A 17,816-nucleotide genomic window follows, 5' to 3' on the forward strand; every position below is an offset into this window, starting at 1 on the left:
TGTGCTTTATGGTGCATTACAAGGGAGAGGCTAGCTCATCAGGCCTTTTCAAATATTGCAGCAAAGTCCTAGATGCCAGTTTACTTTTGTCTTTGTCTGTCTATATATTCTAAATTAGTCTTAAAACTGTTTCTTAATCTTTCATTTTTGCCTTGTATAATGCTGTTTCAGGTTTCATGGTTATGATGTTAAATCAGGATGGAGAAAAACAATGAATGAACCGGGGGGGAAAGGACAGCACTTTGCATGGTGTGTACAATAATAACAACAGGGTTTATCTGGAAACAGAAGCGATGTGAAAACACTGGACTTTACCCCCTTTTTTAATGTCTTCTGTTTATCGTTAATCCTATAAAACAAAGAAATTATGACCTAGTTAAAAGGTTGTTGAACTTATTGGGAGAGGTAAGTGCAGGCATTTACATGAGTACAACTCCACTGTTGTCAATTTGCAATAGAGTTATTTTTTATATTCTGATCTCTTTTAATGGCACGTGGCTTCACTAGCTGTTTGTGGCTGCAATGTTCCATGTGCTTGTTATTTAAAAACTTACTGTTGTGCTCACTAAGCTTTAATAGAAAACAGAGTGTTTTTAGGATGTGGATAACTCCAAGTTAATAAGCAGCCACAAAAAAAATAATGAACAGTGAAAAATATCAAATTTCCGGAAGAATGTTGGTGGTCCTCCAAACTTATTTCAATGATGTCTGTTTATGTGATTTTTGACTCATTTCTCAGTGAGTTTGTTTGAATTTTTAAATCATGTTGGTACAGGCTTCTTATTAAATTACTAATCCTATTCAAACAAGTCATGAAGAATACTCACCTGACAGTCTCAACAATCACTTGTGCTCCAGCAGGAACTGAGCAGAATTCTTTCCTTTATTGTGGTAAATATCTACTCAGTAATTTCAAAGGAAATTTAAGAATGATATTTAGTTTGCTCAAAATCTAGTAATATTTTTCCCCCGTCTTATTCCCAAAATGCTTCTGCTTTATTTTAAGGATGATTAAAGTTTAACTCCCATTTGTCAGATATTATGGAGGGGGTCTTTCCTTATGCTGTTAACTGAACAATTCGCGTTGCTCCTTAGTGCCCACATTGGTCCTCTTTGTTCTCCATGGCAATTTCTTCTCAGCTTTGTTCTGCCCACTGAATTTTACCTTTTTTGTCAGTTTCAGGATTATTTGTTCTGTACTTACTCTGGGCTTAATCTGCAGGGCTGACCAAAAAGGTCAGAGGCCCTGTGTATGCATCTGTGGAAGAGGAAGAAATAGATTTCCTTACTGACAAACATGGCAGCCTTCTGATTCTCCTCTTTCCCTAGCATGAATTCCCTGTAAGCTCAAGCTCTGCCAGAAGAGAGTACCTGATTCTTCTAATATTTCTTATTGCTTACCTACTAGGAAATTAATCTCTCTTCTATGAGAGAAATTTCTGTAGAACAGTATTTTAGGTTTCTAAGTAAACTTGCTTTTGATTTTCTTCCTCATTCACTTTGCAGGAACTGATCTTAACTCCATGTTTAAATTTAGCTTTTCATTTTTCACATTCACTGATCTCACCATGGCCAAAATAACTTCCCTGATACATCTGTAATCTCTCGCTAGGGTTCCTTCTTATTTTATTTTATTTTTGGAAAATCGAGACAAATTAGAAAAGGCATGTGGGAAGTTTTCCTGCCTCAGAAAAATAAGATCAACTCACCTCTTGAACACTTTCCTCTTGAACACTTTCCTAACTCTCTTGGCTCATCATGTCTCCAAAATAGCGTGGTATAGAACTTCCAGATGAGTACATTGACTTAATCTGTTACCTTTGGCAACTATTAGTAGTGTCGAGTAGACTTTCTTCTCCCTGATAAGCAGTTGTTGTTGAAATTACTTTGCTGTTAGAACAGTTTCCACAAACATAAAAGGTTCATAAACAAAGCCAAGGATAGTAACAGTAATCTGACTTGAAGTTTTGCGGTACTATGTAGAAATTCTGGAAATTCTGCAGAAATGTCAAATAAATCAGTTTCAGTGTGTTTTTTTCATTATTATTTTTCAATCTAGACTGTCAACCCTTTATTGTCTAATTTGGATTAGACACTATTTTTAATATTACCCTTTAAATTTTTCGGATGTGCTGTAAGTTTTTGCACACAAAACTTAACAGCCAGGAGAACTGGGGTCTTGGACAAAGCTGGATTTTATGGCAGCATCAGTGTTGAGGAATGCCAGGGCTGCAGCCGGTAAAACCCAGCGGGCATTATGGACAGAGTGCGAGGAGCAGAATTACTTGAGGATCAGCAAGAAATAATCAGTCCTTAGCACTGAGATGTTACCTTTGACTGCTTTCTTCCATTGGAGGTTTTAAAATATAACTTCTGAACTTCAGAGTCAAGCACTTGACCTTTCCAATATTTAAGAGGGGAGGGGAATTCAAATGTTCTTTTCTCCTGCCACCATTTATGGCTTCAGTACATTACTGATTTTCAGGCTTCAAACAGTGCAAAAATTCTTGCTTCCCTGGCACTTGCCGATCTTCAGATTTAAGTGCTATTAAGCCAATTGTGCATTAACCTTAATCAAAATGTCATTGAAACAAATTATTTTAGTGTGGAGTAGACTTGTCCCTCTGACAACACGCAGGGCATCTCTTTTAAAAGCAGTACAAAGAATTGTTGCAGAAAAATGTGGCATTATATCTGCTTGCCTGCAAGACTTACTTGAAGGCAGAGGATTTATTTTAAGATTGCCGTGTCAAATGGTTCCTATTTATGTGGAACAGAGTTAAGATTCTACTCATGATTTAAATGAAAAATATTCCCGTTCATGGAGGCTGAGTTTTGGAGGGTTAGGGGAAGATTTTCGACATGAAATCTGTAGGATTTTTCAGGGGGAGGCACCTGCCATTAAATAAAGAGTGATTTTTCTTTCTTTTTTTCTTTTTTTTTTAATTTGCTTTGATTTTTTTTTCTCAGCAGAACCATTCAGTTTCTTCTCTCTGGTTCTTGCTTTCTTGTCAAGATGGTTTAAATAGTTTTTAATCCTCTGGCTATTAATGATGCCCAGTGGTATTTTAGTGAGTGCTTAGTGGAGGTTTGTAAGTGAGAAAGAAAAATCTGTGCGTGAGAAATACCTGATGGAGAGTAAGCAGAGAAGAGAAATAAGTGCTGAAAAAAGGACTTGGTAAAGAAGTAATTTGTCTAGAAAATACTAGCAAGTTAGCAATGGGTGATACCATTGGCATTAATAGTGAAATAGTTTTAGTAGCCTCCTTGGTTTCAGAATAAATGATGAAATGATAAATGCCATAGCTAGGATTAAAAAGCATATGCAGTTTATACTACCTAGAAAATAAAAAGATGATAAATATTTGCTTACATTCAAATTACATATCTTCTCTGTCTGTCATGGTGGTGAACAGTACCACTGGGACCTATTAGTGGTGGCAGCCATCGATTTGGCTCGGTTTCCTACAGTTGTTGAAGAGTTTGATTTTATTTATTTATTTAATTTTTTTTTGGAAAACTCATTTCTGCTCTATTCAGCTGTAAGGAAGTGAGAGAGGTGTTTGGGATCTTGTATCCTTCTCCCACTACCTTGTTTTGTGTGCAGAGATATGTATCGTACAGTTCTCGGTGTCTGCAAGTACGCAGCTCTGAACTCTACCTGTGATTGGCATTGTGGTTTTACTCGGAGAAAATATTTGTGTGCTTACACGTGTATGTTACTTAGGGATTTCCAAGAAGTGCTCAAAGGGACTGTTGGGCTGTTAACATTAAACTTGTGATTAAAAATAAAAGTCAAGCCAGCTAGGACACGGATGTTGTATCTGCAAAGCATCAAAGAGATCAAACACTCCAATATGGTAATTGTAATGATAAGATTTTTGATTATGGCATGTGAAATATTGATAGTTTGGACTAACCTGTTGTGATTTGTCAATAGAGAGATGGAAATCTGCAGTGGAACCAAAGTTCTCTGCTGCAATTTTTTTTCCCCCTCTGAAGCGGCTGGTACCGACCCTGTAGGAGGTGCTGGTCTAGATGGTTTGCTTGGTCTTGCTAATCTGGCTGTTGCTGTTTCCTGTGTTTTGCTACCTTCAGTTGCAGCAGAATTCACACAATGATTAGCACTTTTGAAAAGTATTTATATGTCTGTTTTTAGATAAAGTTTGCGCATGTCTTAGAATCAAAGTAATTTGCAAATGTGTAACTTTGGCCTTAACTTACAAACCAGACCTTCAGAACCCATGATACCTGGTGGCAATGAATACAAACACGCAACAGACATGATTGAAAACGGTTTTAAATGCATTACATTACATTATTAATATTGCTTCAAATTTTCTTAGTGAACTGTTTAACAAATTACCAATAGCGTGGGGTGGGTGGTTTTGGTGGTGTTGTGGTGTGTGTCATCATCCCCCCCCACCCCATGATGTCTGATTTTTTCACTACCAATAGAAATAACTAAATTGAAAATGGAAGGTTTTAATAGTTGCAGCCAACTCGCGCGCTTGTGTAGTGTCGGACAAGTCAAACAGCAGAATGCAGTGACTGCCTGAGCGTCAGCTTGTTGCACGCCGTGTGTGGATGCTTACCAGAGAGGCTCAGGGGAGCAGAGAGCTCTCAGGAGCACAGGCAGTGCCAGGGGAGGCAGGGCTGCGCAGCGTCCTGTTTGTATCAGGGCTGCTTCTCCCCCATGCAGGAACTTCAGAAAGCTTTCTTTCTTCTGTGTCTTGCATTGCATTTGCAACTTGGGAGATTTTAAGTAGATTCAGCTCAGTTAATTATTCTCAAGTATTTAGACTCTTTATCAGAAATGCAATGTACTCTAGAAACTCGTGGTATTAATTCAGGGCTTGAGATAAACTAAGCATCTGCAGAGGCACCATCTCTCTGCAGGTTCTGGATGGGCCTCTTTTGTAGTAGGGGCACTGCTTGAACAAGACACAGCTTTGTATGTTCAGCCTCAGCATGTGAGTGTATTTTCCAAGTGCTAACTCTGGGCAGAACTACAATACCAAACATTGTTGGCCACAAACAATTTTCCTAAGAAACATGTACCTGGATTGTAAGTTACAGAGTACACATCTGAGTACTCTAGTACTACGTGTGCTGAAGATGGATTTCAGGTTGCTTTCTTTAAGTTCATCCTGTCAAGGCACAGATGGTGGAGTAGCATTAGGGTCCTCTTTTTTGGCCTGGTGCTTCAGGTAGTGACAGGCAAAATAAGCACTGTCAGCCTCCTGGCTCAGCTTCCTGAACTCAGCCTTCTTGAAACTAAGTTCATATTGAGCAACTTCGTTTAATTTGTCATTTTAAATAGTGATATTGCTTCAGTGAAGGCCCTGTTTCAAAATGAAAGGCGTTTTTAAGGATCAAGTGTAGTTCATTGCATCATTATTCGCTTCATGCTAGTTCTTTGGGAAGTCCCTTCAGACACCTGATTGTTGCAAAAATATTTTTGCAAAGGAAGAACTTTTTTTCTGTGTCCTAAAAATGTTAGTTTTGAATTCAAGTGAAATATATTACTTTACTTAGGCTGCAGAGCGATGGATGAAAAACAGATAAGATAGTACTGTGTGTGCCCTCTGATTTAAGAGAGCCCATTTGCCTTTTGTCAGAGGTACCTTTCTTGGCTTCCTGCCCTTTGTCCTCAGACAAATGTCTTTAGCTACACGCAGCTTACCATCTTAAATGCACTTTAAAGATGGTAATTTAAAAGCCCTGTATAGCCAAAATAGTTCTGTTCCGGAACGACTCACAGCATGGTCTTTAAAACAGAACACCCAGCTACTAAGCTGTTCTGTGTCACCTCAAAACATCTGCTGGAAAACAAGGCTATAATAGATGCATTGTTCTAAGATGCTCTTTTTTCTTTTTGTTAAGTCTTGTTAAATAGCCTGTAGTTCATTTCAGCAGAACAGGGCCCTTTTCTCTTGCAGCAGGAAAAACTTTCCTCCTTCAGGGATATTACTGAATGTGTGAGTGCCCGTACTTTCTTTTACTTCTTTTAGGAGACTCGGATTAAGAGCTAATCTAATTCAAATGGTGGCTATTCCATCTTCTTAGCAGTTTTTCTACCATGTGTATGGCTCCCTCGTTCTTCCCCACTCCTTCAATTGCACCTGCATCCTGACTCCTCACTCGCTGAGGAGGGACGGTGCTCACGTACTTGGCCACGCTTCGTTCTCCCTTGCTCTTATTTCTATGACTAAATGTGTGTTGCTTCCTAGGTTCTGTTCTTTATCCACAATCCTTGCCCTCGAAGTGCGTGCCCTGTATTCCTCCTACCGACACCCTGCTGTTCTGCAGTCCGTGGCGCAGCCGTCCTGCAGAGGAGACAGCCCGACGGGCTGGGTGCTGTGCTACAGCATCAGCCTCTGTCCACAACTCCCCTTCCTCCTCTGCTTGGAAATAGTGTGTGAAGTAAAATTAAGTGTTCCTCTTTCACAGGGAACTTCTGCAGGTAATGTTAGGCCTACAGGTCTAGAATTCAGAAGTTAAAAATAGGAAATAAAGGTAGGTTTGTTATTCTGGGAGCTCGTAACCCGAGAGGACCCTTCGGAGGTAGTCAGCAGAGAAAGAATCTCCTGTGGCTGCTTTGTTTTTCATCCTTTGATCAAGAGTGTTTGCCTCCAAAATGGCAAAGTTTAAAGACTATCTACAAAAAGGTCTGCTATGAACCAGCCCCTGAGAAATGACTGTATCTGTAGGCAAGCTGGAAACAACATTTCCGCTGCCAGATGAACTTTTAGACAGTTAAATTCTGATCGCAGTGGGGAAAGGAAAAAGGAACACCAAGTAATGAAAAACACTTTTATTTAAAAAAAAAATCTGTGAAGTTAATTGCATTCCATTTTAAGTATGGCTCATAATATCCACATACAAGTCAGGTTCACTTCTAGCAAACACAATAACTTGATGTCATTTGAGTAGGAACAATTTTATCTTAATTCACGTGATCACATAAACTCTTCTCCCACTTCAAAACAACTGACTTAAAGATTTCTTAAATCTAGATACATTCAGACCTTTTAAGTGTCAGATAGAAGAAAAGTACTTTCATAAAGAAGACAACACGTTCGTTTAATTACAACTGGGATATGGAAAATGTTAAGATCCCTAAAAGGATGTTTTGTGTTTAATTATGAAATATGCTTCTGTCTTTATGCCCGTGGGAATATTTATTGCATGTCTGCCATTGTACTACGTAAAGTACAGACATTTCTGGTGAGTTTCAGTGAATTTGGGGATGAACAAAGGAACACACACAAAACAGTAGTAAGATACCGCATGTGGATATTTCTTGACAGCTACTCTTTTACTGTTTGTCAAGATTTGATCCAAACGGAGCTGCATATGGCTGTAGGAGTACCAGGCTCTCTCGAAGATATGAGAATCTGATTGTGTACATGTCAAAGCAGCTGACTTGCATAAACTCATGTTTTCTTGTGCTTTCTGTCAAAATATCTGGACTGTTAGTTGTCGCAAAAGGCGATTTTAATTTTCTGTAAACGTCTGTCTGATATCTGGGCCTGGTTAAGATTACGTTTCCTTTGCATCCAGGATTTCCAGTAAATAGCAAGAACAGCAGAGTCAACCTAACAGCATGCGGTATCTCGGAGCCCGGTATAGTCATTTGAGCTGCCTTATCTTTGTGCTTACACCTCTGCTGACAAAAGATCTGCAAACGCTCTTTGGGTAGGCAGCATTCATTTTACCTGCGATTCAGGGCTGTGCCTAAATATGTGAATTTATGGTAGTTGATCTGTCTTCTGAAGAATGCCGCTGTGTCCCTAATCCCACCCCAGGCTCAGCAGGATGTGATTCTTGGATGCCACACATGGCCACCGGAGGCTCATGGCTCCGCGTGAAGGGGAGAGGGGGGCAGCCCCTGTCCTTGGAGCATCCCACGGGATGGAGCCCCTGTTCATGGCCACCGTGGAAGGATCAGGGGAGCCTGAACCAGTGTCTCTGTAGGTTTGCTGACCAATGGCGTTTAGGAATCGCCCTAATTTCAATCTTCCTCTTGGACTCATGATGCCCCAAGCAGTCCTTCTGTGATCCCTTTCCTCTTCAACACTGCTGCTTGAGTGCTCAGTCCCCCCTGCTGTCTTGGGAAGGGCCTGATTCTCCCCTGTCCTTTTGTGAGACAGGGCAAAACCCCTTTGGTTACATATTCTTGCCCATGGTCATGCTGAATGTAGTATTTGACTGTTTGTTCCAGGGTTTTCAGTGAACCACAGAAGTTCGCAGAGCCTTGAGCTCTGCCAATCCAATGAGCCCTTCCTGCTGCTTGTATCATCCCAGTTACCTTCTGGTCTGGGCCTTCAGCTGGGACAAGGGGGTGGCCCCTCTGGAACTGGTGCTGGCTCGTTCCTAGTCCCTCAGGGCCCTCACTGCTACCAGCCAAGTCTCTCAGCTACCCAGCAGGCAGCAACGTTTGCTGGGCTGGCTGGCGTAGGCCCATGGCACGCGTCCTCCTTGCTCTTGCCACTCCTCAAGCCCTGGGAGTTGACCAGTTGTGGGAAACCTTATCACAGAACACATGATATAAGATATGAAAATACCTCGGCAAAGCTGAGATCCAGGCTGTGCAGGGCTGAGGCTTGGCGTTCTGGAAGTCACGGGGTTGCAGACACAGCCAACGCTGTTCTTCAGCGAGCAGGGAAATAAGATGGTAATTGAGCTGCAGCTGCAAAGAGCAGTTGGCGCTTCCACCCCTTCCCAGACAGCTTCACCTCCATCGTGAGGAGAAAAAAAAATGTTTGAGAAGTTGGGCTTGGAAATGTTGACTGGTCACTCGCAGACTTCTTCAGGAGGCTGTTGCAGAAGTGGGCCCGTTCTTACATTTGGGAGCGCTGCGCGTGGCAACCGCATCAGGAAAAGTGGAATACGGAGTGTAGAGGGGGTACGCTTGGGGGGAGTTGGTGAGAACACTTGAACAAAAGGGAATTATTTCAATGTGGTAATTTTAAGTAAAGGAAAGGAGACGAATATGATTGCTTTTCAGTGAGTGTCCTTTGAGGTCATTTAGCTTTTCTGTTGTCATTGTGAAAATATAGCTGAGCAGCATCAAAATGTGAAATACTAACACAACGATGGAGACGTTTGTCCTTGATTTCTTACTGTGAAAACTTCTGTATGTAAGTCAGCCAGAGCTACATTTATTTTCTTAGCGCTGTTTTCATTCCCGAAACGAGTGTTTATGAGCAATAGGTAACAGAAAGCAAGGTCATCCTGTGCCAGAAGAGTCCTCTGAATCTGACACCGGTTTGCTTCCGGAACTTTAGATGTACAAACATTGCTGCGGGTTTGGGAAGGCAACTGGCTGTTTCCTTTGGTCAGGTATCAATGTTAGCATTTTAGGGCTAAACCCTTGTCTCTGCTGAGACACTGGAACAGGTTTCTAAGGCCTTTACGGAATTCAGGGCTTGTGCCAGTGTTGATGAATGGACTTCTAAAAACCGTCAGGCTTTGTAGAAAGCCTGGCTAGGGTACTGGTGAGCTTGGCACTGGGAGCCCAGATCCTGACCAGATAGAAATTGTGTATAGGGAGGCCAGGCCAGGAGAACAGCAGAACAAATTACAAATGACGCCTAAAGGAGGAAGAAGAATTTGGAAAACGTCACGGATTTGGTGTTTGTGGGTTGACTGCCCCAATTATAAAACTAGAGTTTTCATCAGGCTTCCACTGACTGTTTGACTAACCTGGATCCTATCCTAAAGTATAGGGACTGTGCTTTTGATCACTTATACTCCAGTGAATTGAGGGGGAGAAGAAAGGGGAAAAAAAAAGACAGAAACTTAATTCTAACTAATAAGAGAGTGATCTATTTTTTTTTCCTCACAAAAAATAACGGGCTTGCTCTGCAAATCACAGGGGTGATAGCTTTTTGGGTCACCTGTTTTCATATTGGGCCCTGAGCGTGCAGAAATTCAGCTTTTCCAAGAGAAGTGTGGGTAAGGACATTAGCAGCCGCTCTTCTCCCTGAGAGCACTGAGCTGGGAACACTGCTTTTTCTTGCCCTGTGCAAGGTTAGGTTTACAGACCTGGTTCTTCTCATGGTCTGCAGAACCATCAGAAGGGTAGTGACATGGCTAGCGAAGAGTTGTACAACTTCCCAGGAAAAGCTGCAGCACAATCACATAGCAAATATTGAGTCTACAAAACAGGTATTCTTATTCTGACGCTCCCAGAGGGTTTCTGGTTGTCACTTGTGTGATTTTGTTTTGTTTTTCTCCAAACTACTGTGTTAACCCTCCTATGGGAAAGGTGACTTCCAGACCGATGGAGACATTTAAAAAAACAACAACAAAAACTATACAATGAAAGTAGATTGTTTTTTCTCTGTTGTACTCCTAATCTTCATGTTGCTTGCTTTCAAAGAACTCATGAGCATGATTTCGGCCACAGGAGGCTAGCTATCCAAAACTTTTTTTCACTGGGAAGAAAAAAAACCAAACCATTTACTGCATCTGGCTGGACTTTTAGGAGTAGGTATTGTTCTCTGTAAATTACTGGTTCAAAACATACTTGAATGAGCAGGTCAGCTGTATAGTCAGCAAGCTTTGTATGCATAGCAGCGTTCCCTTTGTAACTGTGACTGATAGACTAATTTCTATTCTCAGAAGTACTGATGTGTTTTAAGAAAAAATCTGGTTATCTTGCATTCTGTTCAGCTTGATGTAAATGTCATCGATCTTGGCAAATCTTATTGGGGAAGATAGGGAAATTGATTTCTTACTGATTTTGTAACAAGAGCGTTTCGCTGATAAGGACATTTAAATCAAGTAGTGGTCTTGAGAGGTTTCCTCATTCTGCTTGGGTTTTTTGGTTACTTTTATAATCTTGGTTACTTTTATATTTTTTCTAGAAAGTCTGTACAACAGAGGCACTAAACACAACATTAATTCACAAAATATCCAGCTAAATATTCTAAAATGGTCGAGTTAAGAAAGAAAATGAAGGATTGTTGTTTCAAGCTGTGAATCACTTTTTAAAGTAACCATTGGTAAGATTTGACTACAGATGTGCCAGTTTTCAACAGCTGCAGACTAGACTGCCTAACAAACGTCTTCCTGAGAACAAGTACGGTGTACTTGAGACTCAGTATTGCTCTGCTTTTCTTTAAATGAGAATATAGACCCCAGGGCCGACCTGCTAGTCCTGAGACTTGAAAACCGAGGGTTAGTGACAAAGAACTACTGTAACTTTCCTAGTTCCACAGAGGTGGACCATGTAACAAAAAAACCAGCATGTTATACTTCAGGTTGTATTAAATCGGAGATTTTAATGTTCACTGAGATCTTTAAGACTGATAATACACCAAAACCCAAACATCTACTTTGCAGAGGAAAGAGAGGAACGTTTAAAGTACTGAAATTGTCTTCAGTCTTTTACAAACACCTAATTAACTAGTGCGTATTAACACAACAAACCTGAAGAGCCAGCTATAAAGGTGTTGTAAATTAAACCTGTCTCCAGACATAGCGCAAAGACCTGCAAATGAAGTTCCTGGAGGTATCAACTGAAGTGCCTTCTGATAGCTCTTTACATAGCTTAATGAAACCTCAAATGCTGTAAGCTGTTATTAATTAGACTTTAATTGATGGGCCAGTAGTCCACCATATCACACACAGACTGCCACAAGTTCTGGAAAAAAAAAAGCAGTCAGCAGCTGTTTTCAGAGCTTGGCTGTCGGCTGCAAAGTTAAAACTCCGTGCAGGAAGCACAGCTTTCACGCGACTACGTTATTTCAGGCTTCTGAAACAAACTCCCACATGAAGCAATAACTACCTTAAATGTCTAAATGTCTTTTTTTGTTTGTTTGTTTTCCAAATGCCTTTGACATTGTTCTTAACTAACAAATACAGTGTATAGGAAATTAGAAGAATAATGAACTGTGTTTGCTACTAAGTCCTTGTTGTCCGATCTATGGGAGAACATTCACATAAGGCAGCTATTGTTAATAACACAATAAATGTATTTTGAGTTTGCAAGCTTAGAAATCTAAAGTAGTAGTGTGGATTAGCTTACAATACTCATCTGAGATAATTAAGTAACACTATTAGTTTTGATAATATGGTCTAGTTTTTGCGTACTTTTATTGTGATACATTTATTGTTATTTTTAAGGAATAGATCCAACTACAATTCTTGTATAGATGTTCTGAAAACAATCTACCTGGGCAAAATCTATTGCCTTTAAAGCACAAATAGCAATAAACACTGAAGAACAGTACAAAAAGGTGCTGAAAAATTTACAGTAAACCAGTAACTCTGATGCTCTTACTCTTTGTTAATAAATCCACAATAAGTGTTTCCCTTTCACTTTTTGAGTATTTTAGACCTCTTTTTGAAGCATATTATTGCTTCTGAAAGCAGCAGTGCTGTTTTCAGAAGGGATGTTTCTGTAAGGCAGAGACCTACAGCTAGAAGGAAATGTTGTTGCCTTCTCTCAAGTTCCTGTACATGCTCTCCAGAGCTTTCATTACTGGTGAAAGTTAATTATATTGTGAGATTGTCTGAACTACTGCCCACTTCTAAACTGGCTCTACCTAATGCAATTGTTAATAAGCATATTTTAAATATGCACTTAGACAAACAGAACTGTATGTAAGAGCTGTACTGTGAGTAGGGCTTGGTTTCTTTCCAAACATAACGGTCAAGGCAACAGTGCAGAAGAAAATTATTGAAGGCTTTATAGTTTGTAACTGTGACCGTGTAGGCAAGTAGATAAATACGAACACGTAACCTAAATTAGTGTATCAAAAACTTGTGCTGAAGGTGACTTCCAAGTACATCTTTAGATCATCAAGCAAAGCCTGCACAAATGTATGCAGAACTACAAGAACTTCAGTGAAGTAAAAGTACAACCACCAGAAGCCAGAGATCTCTTGCACTAAGGCTGTTTGTCTGTGATCCTAAAAGGCAGTTTTGTTCTTTTAAGTTTTGTTAAATGAAGATAGCTGGCTTTCAAGAACACGTCTCCTAAAGACAGACTTGACCTTTTCTTCAAACTATTGCTTTGTTTACTGTAACAGAAGTTCTGAGATCTTGAAAATGCTATGCTTTTCAGACAGCTCTGTCATACACCATAGTTAATATTGCATTTAGAAAGTAATGATATGAAACTTACCCTCAACAAAAATGGATCAGGTTTTAAGGTTTATTTCAGAAATGTTGATATACACGGTATTAATTACAGTTCTTTTTTAAATGTTATGTTAATGGAGTTGTTTTGAGTTTTAATATAATGACAAAATTATAGATATGAAGATATCTGAATGCTGTAAGAATTCTTTTTGTCACGTTGCCATCCAGGTCACAGTATTTCAGTCTTATTTCTGGCCAAGCTGGGACAGCTGCACATGAAGAGACAAAAAACAGGTTGGTAACTTTATTCTTTCAGTGCAATAAATATCCAGTTCATACAGTAAACATTTCTGTCTGATAACCTCTGGTAATGTCTTTCATCCAAACGCATGCTAGTAATGGAATATTTAATGTGTACCTTCACAGGAGAGGATCTGGGTTTCATATCATATGATATGAATAAATTTCAGTGTTAACGGAATAGTACATACAGTCAGTTTTGAAAGAACAAAGAAACTAATAAACTGACTGAAGAGCTATAAGCTGATAGTACTGTTTGTTTCATTTCCTTTGAGTGCAACAAGAATGAATTTGTTTCTTCAAAATGTAGGTCCGAATAACAATTTATTCTCTTGTTGGGAAGAAGTAAAACCATACTGATGGGCTATTACTGCTGATCGCTGTGAATAATACGTGTTTTTCATTTTTATTGGAAAGAGTAAGAGAAGTAATGGCAATGATAAGTTTATTAACAGCATTAAAAAGACTGATTTTAATACAGGTGGGGGCAGCCTGAAGTTCCCCTTATGCCAGTACTCATAAATTTGTAACAAAATTTAGGACAAAAGTTTCAAGATCACAGTTGAGTAGCAATTTTAAGCTGGAAGAGTTGCTACAGTAGCCTGGGAAGACATGCTATTTGTGGGAAGTATCAAGAACAATTTTTTTTTTCCTGTTAGGATTTATGCTAGGGCAATTATTATGAGTTCAACTGTATTACTTGTGAACTCACATGGACAATACAGGCCTTCAAAAGTTAACAATGACGCCAACCCCCACGCTACAAGCAGGTGAAAACAGCGTAACAAGTACATTAATTTGTCACAGCAATTTGTTTTTGTAAAAAAATAAAAATAAAAAAATCGAGAGCTATAATATTAAAAAATAAAAATTAAAAAAATAAGGATTATGGAAATAATATTTGTTACTGTAAGCAGTGTTATGATGGTGGTGTTGTCAAAGGTACGTACCTGCTTTATAAATTGTGTAGCATTAAAAAGTTCACTGCAGCCATAGAGGACATGTTTGCCTTGTTTACCCTAATAAAAAGAAAAGTCAGGAAGAAATTGAGTGTTCAACAGAACAGCAGAAGTGGCTTTAACTAAGCACATATCAAAAACTTATTTCTTGATGATTTTTAAGTCTTGCACTTTTTGTCAAAAAAGAAAAAGTAGAGTTGGTCCACCACAGGAATAAATAATAATTAAATTGAAGTGGAAAAGAGGAGAGTTGAGGCATAAAGACGTGGAAAAATGTGGCATTATACACTTTTCAACTCATTAGAATGTGAAGTTCTTTGATGCATCAATGAATGGCTTGGGGAAAGTAATAACCTTATCTGAAAGGTCCTCCTCTCTGCTGCCTCCCACAAAAGAAGAACAAACTCTACCCCCTAGAACAACTGGGCATTGCTGTAAGAATAGTAACAGCGTATTTCTGTTGTATATCAGCCAGAAAGCTTCTATCTGTCATTTGTTTCCCTATGATGACGTTTGAAACAGATTTTTTTTTAGTTGTAAAAGGATTCTGAAACAACATTACCTTGAGCTATGTTGGATACATAATAATCCTAGTTTGCAGTGAACAGTTTGATAGTATTTGATAGTGCATCATTTTAGAAGTGAAAATCTGTATAAGTAATATGAAGTTTCAGACTGAATTTACTCCCACTTGTGGGCTAATAATGCCATGGTTCGTTGAAGTTCAAGTATAGGCTCATTCAGAAATCTGTTTCACTGTTAAATTAATTTGCATTTTCCCCTATTAGTCTAATTTCTGCAATTTAAAAAACAAACAGAAAACACCTTCCTGTTGGTGTTTTCTGCTGTCTGTGAGTTATAAATGATAAACAGTTAGGAGAATGGGCAAGACAAGAACAGCACAAAGAGGCCTATCTGCGTAAACTTACTTTCTACTGACAGGAAGTTAAAGCTTACTTACTAAAGAGCAAAACAGGAATGCAAGCCCTCACAAAACGAATTTGTTCCATATATATTACCAATTTTGCTGTTTCAGCAGAAAGTCACAGAAGCAGATTCTAACAGTCAGTAGCTGGTGGTCACATGCTAATGAGGGAGATAGTAATCCTGGTTCAAGTCCTCATCTTTATTAATTTTGAGTGGTTTGTGGTACTAAGCTATTCTTGTCTCTGAGCAGGAACTCGAGCTTGGTTCTTCCCATGTTTCAGGCCAGTTTATTAATCGAGGTCTGGTTTTGATCTAAAATTATTTTGACAGATTCAGTTTTCAGTAATATGAATGAATAGCATTTAACAAAAAAATAAAAAAAATTCAAACACTAGAAAGAATTGTGAAACAGGACTGTTGCCTTTCAGGCAGCTCTGAAATACACATTTCTGTACAATTCCTGTCTTAGATAGAATCACAGAATCATTTAGGTTGGAAAAGACCTCTTAGATCATCTAGTCTAATGAGACCATAAAGGTGAGGCAGGCTTCCCCCTTGGGAGGTCATATTGCACTGATCAAGTACACAGTCTGATTGGGGAAATGTCCAGCACACTTCAGCTCTAACAACTGATCATGAAGATCATGATCATCTTTGTCTACAGGTTCCAGAACAACAACAGAAAACCCATGCCCAACCTCTCATTCTCCACAAGACCTAACATTACTATCATTCCTGAAGCTTTCAGTTCCGTCTGTTCTTTCCATCTGCTTACCCTATCACTTCCTGCTTACCCTCTTATTCCGCAGAAACTTCAGATTCTTGCCACTTCTATATGAAAAACTGGGTGTTTAACTTGCTATCTTATAAAAGTTCTGTATATACATATATATGTGCATACACAGCTAACCTCAGCTATGTCAGTATGCAGCTAGGTGTCTAAGGAGCATATTAGTCTCTGGCAAATGCAGGTTTATTTTAGTAGAAGTAACAAATACACGTTGTTGGCCATCTTTTGAATTGATACAGCACCTGAAACAGCTTTGGGTAAACTAAGGAGCAAGCAAAAAGTTTGGCAATGCACCCTGCTACAGTTAGAATGTTCTAAAGAGTTTGAAGAATATTTTAAGTGCTAAGGTGAACCTAAACACTTTCTGTAACTTTCCTCTTCCTCTCCTTTCCCCTGTTCAGACCAGCTATGTTCCAAAATGGCTGCTTGAGGAGGAAAACAGCCTAGCTCACAAGTTCTAACTTCCTGTTTTGTGTTATTTACTAGAACAGAAAATTACAAAGTGCTTGTTACATGAAAGCTATATTTTTCAGTTACTATTATTTCATATTTATTCTTTTCTAGGAAAAACCTTCAACGTAATCCACCACAGGACAGGAAGGTAGTACCATGTTGGTGAGGTAACTGATTTTACTATACGGTAAAATCAGGCAGGAAGAATGATATGCTGCTGCTCTTAAATAACGTATTTCCTAATTCTAAATTTTATCAAGGTAAGAGCTTGCATCTCATTCCTGCCCCTGCAAAAATTCTAATGATTTGGTTACTTTTCTCCCTGCACTGTTTTTTTGGTGTGTGTGTTCTGTTAGGCTGGCAAGCTGGAACCAGAGATGTTAAATCCCTTACACCACCATTACGTAGTCGGTTACACATTTTCTTCTTTGTGCATATGATAACTCTTATGATTTCTACACACAATCAAATGATCCAGCATTTCAAGAATGAGTTGCCTTCAACTCATTAGCAAAGACTTCTAAATGTAGGTAAGTAATAAATGCTGAGATACTGATGTGGAGATTTTGTCCAGAGGAGTTGTGGATGCCCCATCCCTGGAAATGTTTAAGGCCAGGTTGGATGGGGCTTTGAACAACTTGGTCTGGTGGGAAGTATCCCTGCCCATGGCAGGAGGGTTGGAATTAGGTGATCTTTTAGGTCCCTTCCAACCCAAACCAGTCTATGATGTCCACATGATCTTTGCTTTGACAGCATATCCTCTGCATTCAGAAGTGCAACATTAACAAAAATACCAGAACCAACTGTTCTTCTGAATTAATATTCCTCATTTTCTATCAATTTCTCAGATATTTTTTTTTCTCCAGATGGTATATATAATACTAACGTAAAAGCTAATTTTGTAAGATTTAATCTTCCAAATATTAAATGTTAGAGCTTGCTAAAATTGGTTTCTATCAGTAAGTTAGATTAAGTAAATTAATCACAACCAACAGAAGTGTACGTACCTTTACGTAGTCAATAAGATTTTGATATTCGATGTAGTTGCCTCCTCCAACTACGAACACTATTGCCTAAAATGCAACACACACAATCAGAATATGCAATCAAATTCTTAACATTTCAGTAGTAAACTATATACCAAATCATTAAACATATAGCAAAAGTCATCTCAATCACACTTCTTAGACTAAGAACTGGATAAAAAATCACTAGCGCTCTACTTGAAACAAAATAACAGAGTTTTACTAGGATGCAGAATAGCAAGCAGAGTGATTTTAACATGTCAC

General features: G+C 39.0%; 1 protein-coding gene across 1 annotated transcript in view; it reads right to left on the reverse strand.

The window, feature by feature from the left end:
- Nucleotides 1–13,157: 13,157 nt before the first annotated feature.
- Nucleotides 13,158–17,816, reverse strand: part of SCFD1 (sec1 family domain containing 1) — a 45,320-nt gene continuing 40,661 nt past the window's right edge. The window contains exons 23-25 of the mRNA XM_035552058.2: nucleotides 17,535–17,600; nucleotides 14,349–14,417; nucleotides 13,158–13,367 (exon numbers count right to left, since the gene is read on the reverse strand). Coding sequence (XP_035407951.1) covers nucleotides 13,344–13,367; nucleotides 14,349–14,417; nucleotides 17,535–17,600 — 159 coding nt within the window. The 3' untranslated portion in view covers nucleotides 13,158–13,343. The remainder of the gene's footprint in view (nucleotides 13,368–14,348; nucleotides 14,418–17,534; nucleotides 17,601–17,816) is intronic.

The sequence above is a fragment of the Cygnus atratus genome, chromosome 5 (assembly GCF_013377495.2).
Source record: "Cygnus atratus isolate AKBS03 ecotype Queensland, Australia chromosome 5, CAtr_DNAZoo_HiC_assembly, whole genome shotgun sequence".
Classification (NCBI taxonomy): domain Eukaryota; kingdom Metazoa; phylum Chordata; class Aves; order Anseriformes; family Anatidae; genus Cygnus; species Cygnus atratus.